Source organism: Leucoraja erinacea, chromosome 28 (assembly GCF_028641065.1).
Source record: "Leucoraja erinacea ecotype New England chromosome 28, Leri_hhj_1, whole genome shotgun sequence".
Lineage (NCBI taxonomy): Eukaryota > Metazoa > Chordata > Chondrichthyes > Rajiformes > Rajidae > Leucoraja > Leucoraja erinaceus.
Window position 1 is genome coordinate 18,051,853 of NC_073404.1, and position 4,887 is coordinate 18,056,739.

At 44.6% G+C, this 4,887-nt stretch overlaps 1 protein-coding gene across 1 annotated transcript in view; it reads left to right on the forward strand.

Annotated features, from left to right (window-relative positions):
- Positions 1-2,927, forward strand: part of rasa4 (RAS p21 protein activator 4) — a 129,372-nt gene extending 126,445 nt beyond the window's left edge. Inside the window, exon 21 of the mRNA XM_055657920.1 lies at positions 1-2,927. This exon is cut by the window's left edge and continues 43 nt beyond it. Within this exon, the coding sequence (XP_055513895.1) occupies positions 1-85 (85 nt within the window). The 3' untranslated portion in view covers positions 86-2,927.
- The last annotated feature ends 1,960 nt before the right edge of the window (positions 2,928-4,887 follow it).

The window sequence follows — 4,887 nt, forward strand, 5'->3', positions numbered from 1 at the left end:
CCAGGACCTGGAGCAGGCTCAACGGAGTTTTGAACGTTGGGAGACGTCACTGAACAAGAACATGTCTGTCGAACTGCTGACATAATTTTAGCAGAAGAGGAAGTACTTGGGCTTGATCGGATGAATGTTCCAATTTCATAAAATATTTTTATTACTATATTGCAGCAGTATTTATATCTCCTTGCATTAATATTTGGCTCAGACATTCTTATCTGTTTTGAATTATGCAAAACATAGTCCTTGGCAAAAAAAAAATCTGTAAATGTGTACTTTCTGTAATTAATCTAATTGAATTGTTTTGTAAATGTATTTGTGTCCCATTGCACATTGACGGAGTTCCTTACACTGCAGAACTGACTGGTGGCTTCCAATTGAAGAGTCACGTGGTCACCATGTTGCCAATGTGGCCGCTGTACTCCGTGTCATAGGCAACAAGACCTTCAGGGCCATTCAACAAACGTCCGGCCAATACCAGATTCCTCACTCCAGGCGAACTACAGCTGCTCGTATTGAAGTGAGACATCGTCTGATTGGGAGCATCAGATATCCCAGACTCGCCTTCAATTTGGATGGCCCTTATTTTCTTGACAAAAGAACAAACTTTTCGGTACAAGTGCAGACCAAAGTGCATCCCATACATGAGATCCATGAAACTCCACTTACATAGATTGAAGGAATTTCTCTTAACGGGAAAAGTGGAGTTTCTGCTCCTGAAATCTTGGATCCTGGATCTTCAGCTCCCATAGACTAGGTGATCCCCTACTCCCTGGTAGAATGTCTCCCAGCCTTCTGATCCCAGTGTATTTGGAGATGTGCTTCCAATTCAACATTTAACTGTTTAAGTCCCATTGTCATTGGTGTAGATTTGGACTCCTCATTTGGTCCTCAAATGCATTTCCTCATCCATTTTCCTGGACATTTTGGATGGAAATTACAATGCTGCCTCAGACTTTGTTTTGTCCGACATGCCTGTAGATGTGGACCTGTTGACACTGGCTGCTGAAGGCAGTGCGGACCTCTCTACCGCTGCCCCACCCCCACGTCTGGGTTGAGAAAGGGGGTGGCAAAGAGCCATGGTTCCTCTTCCAGGTTTCTGGACACAGTGGGAATTGGCACCACCAACCACTGGCAGAATATAGATGAAGATTGCCTATTTAGGTAAACTTTATATCAAAGTAAGTAATCAAGAAATGGTGTTTGGATGCAGGTAACGGATTATATTAGTTCATTATGCAGACATTGTATGTTGTCAGTATATGATGTGGGATATAGACACTGCCATCAGTACCATAGTATCTGGATTATAATAGTCCATGCATCCTTCAATATCCAGCCTCACATTATGCAGTATACATTGTGAAATCACAGCCCTCTAACATTGCTTTCTACACACATCAAACCACTGTATTATAGTCAGCTCAGACAATCAGGCAACATTATATAGGAATGTCTATGTTATGACAAATAGTACACACAGGCACAATATGTTGTAAAATAGTTACTAATAATATTTCAACTATATATCAGTCACCTATAATAAGCACAGTTTATGCATTCACACAAATCACACTTTGTTTCAGATATACATTGGTATAATCTGGAATGGCTACCATGACTTAGAATACCTTGCCTAATCCTTCCGTGTTGTATTAAACACATCTTAGTGTGCAGCATCCGAAGGAATGGCAATCATTATCTTCAGTGCTCGGATATCTTATAATATTCTTCGGAATCTAGCAGACCCAGCTGTCTGTCTGTCCATTTACCTCCACAGATGCAGCCTGACCAGCTGACCTCCTCCTACACTTTGTATAGGAAGGAACTGCAGATGCTGGTTTAAACCGAAGATAGACATAAAAACCTGGAGTAACTCAGCGGGACAGGCAGCATCTCTGGAGAGAAGGAATGGGTGACGTTTTGGCTTGAGACCCTTTTTCTCGACCCGAAACGTCACCCATTCCTTCTCTCCAGAGATGCTGCCTGTCCTGCTGAGTTACTCCAGCTTTTTGTGGCTAGTTTTTTGCTCAATATTTCAACATCTGCAGTCTCTTGTGTCACCTTACTACCTCCTCTGTTCTAAGGAGTACAGTCCCATTTTCTCCAATCTATCCACCTAATGCAGTCCTTCATCCTTTGTTTAAGAAAGAACGGCAGATGCTGGAAAAATCATTTTGATGAAATTCTTCTGCACCCCTCCCTCTTTATGTCTTTACATCTTTTTCTTCTTATTTCCCGTACGTGTTTTATTCACCCTCGTTGCCTTTCCCATCTCTCTATAACCTCAATTGCTTTTATCGTCTGAGGTGAATGGAGGACTCGAATTGCCGTCCCTCCTGCATTGCTGATGCTGATGTACCACTCACTGACATCTGCACCACCACCGCCTGGGACCGAAGCTCTCACGCCGAGAACGTCCTGGAGCCACGTCCCACCTTTAGAAGAGAAAAACAAGGACCTGCAAGTGCTGGTTTACAAAAAAAGACACAAAATGCTGGAGTAACTCAGCGGGTCATGCAGCATGCCTGAAAAACACCGATAAGAGAATCTGAAGAAGGGTCCCACCATGAAACATTGCCTAGTCTGAAGAAGGGTCTCAACCCAAAATCTCGCCCAACCTATGCTCTGGAGCCATGTTCTCCAGTGATGCTGCCTGACCCGCTGAGTTACTCCGCCACTTATTGTCTTTTTTTTCCCCCCCCTTTGGAACATTTAATCACATCCGTCTATCAGACCAAGCTTTTGATTTTCTGACCTTGTGTGGTTTGGTATCAGAATTGATATGATAATTGCTTTGGTGAGGCACCTTGGAATGATTAACTACGTTGTATTCATGTATTGTATTTTCTTATTTAATTGGACAGCACACAAACCAAAGCATTTCACTGTATCTTGGTACACATGACAATAATAAACCATTGCCAATGGTATTCATGTCCTTTTGATATCCAATATTACACAAATGTAATCCTGAGCAGGTCAGGCAGCATCTACGCACAGAGAAACAGAGTTAATATATCAGGTCAAAGAAAATTCTTCACTCAGGACCTTGATAACATTCTGGTGAAGGGTCGCAGACCTGAAATTTCTCTGGTTCTCTCTCCACAGATGCAGCCTAACCTGATGAGTGTTTCCAGTATTTTCTCTTTCTGTTTTTATTTCAAATTTCCAATTTCCAACATTCGTTGTGCTTAGCCTTTTGAAAAAATCTGAATGTCGAATGTCAGATGGTCGGACAACCTTTAAGATCTTCTGCCTTTCGGAGATGTTTCACTGGTTGTTCTTTGATGTTGGTGCTTTTCCCTGCACACATGGCCTTATCCTGGCACTGACTGGTGAGGCTGACTGGTTTTGTTCTCTCGAGAAGATCACCAGCCACCACCTGCAGGTTCCCCTCCCAACCCGCGAACAATCCCGACTCAGAAGCACACGGCCAGTTCTTCATCAGCGTGGGATCTGAACCCTGCGACTTGCTCTCCACCGGCACCACTGGAGTATCTTCACCAGGTGCATTAACTTACAATACACACATCACCCACATTGCAAATACCCATCTAAAAAAGCACAGTCCAATTTCCTGTAGACGTACAGCTGGAATGGGAAGCCTAAAGGCCTGGGTACCTGTTTCTTAATGTGACTTTGTCACATGTACCCAGGTACTGTGAAATTCATTGTTGTATACAGTTCAGTACAAGTATCACTATACATAAGCATTTAGATACATATTGGATACGGATCTCAGATACAGTACAAGTATATAGTAGTGGTACACTGAGAGAGTATACAGAGTTGCCAGGTTTGGCACTGTTTTCAAGTCCCAATTGTTACAAGCGTAGAGATCCTAACTTGGCCATGGAGGCCCATTGTCCTGGTGGCGTTGCAGGGTCGGCCTGGCCATGTGTAGCCATCGGTGTCCTCCACCACTGTTGCAGGCCACGTCTGGTCCACATGGGCGGCATCTTGGAGCGGTGCCCTGTCGAGCCGAGCCCCAGGCTACTGCAGGGTCTCCAGCAGCCCACGGCCCACTACCGTTACTACCTCCCGCAGCCGGTCTGCTTACCCAGCCTTCTGCCCACTCCGACTCCCTCCTCCTCTCCAGTCCACGGAGTGAGCAGGGGCCGGGCTCGGCTGCTTCCCTCCCAGGCTGGGTTCCCAGTTCCAGGCAGGCCAGCTGTCGTATATCACCTCTGGCCAGCGATTCTAGGTTTCACCGTGTGACAGAACTAATACAAAATACCAATGATGCTGGAAATTTGTAAAATTAAAAACGGAAAGATCTGGAAACACTCAACCAGTCAGGCAGCATCGGTGGAGAGAGAGAGAGAGAGAGTGTGCGGAGGTTTGTTTGTATGCCTCGCTCCCCAGTTTTAGTTTCACTGAGCTGTTCATCCATCACCCAGTCTGTGATATTTATGATGTTTCTCACATATGGGAATACATAACATTTTTTGGCTGGGTGCAGAGGAACTTTCAAATGCCCAAACTCCCAGCAATATTTAGACCCAGCATTCTGCTTAGAAAAAGAATGAACATTTTTGCTTTCACAGCTGTTGCAAACCAGCTCACCAGATGCACAAACATAGAAACATAGAAATTAGGTGCAGGAGTAGGCCATTCGGCCCTTCGAGCCTGCACCGCCATTCAATATGATCATGGCTGATCATCCAACTCAGTATCCCGTACCTGCCTTCTCTCCATACCCCCTGATCCCCTTAGCCACCAGGGCCACATCTAACTCCCTCTTAAATATAGCCAATGAACTGGCCTCAACTACCTTCTGTGGGACATAATTCCAGAGATTCACCAATCTCTGTGTGAAAAATGTTTTTCTCCTCTTGGTTTTAAAGGATTTCCCCTTTATCCTTAAACTGTGACCCCTTGTCCTGGACT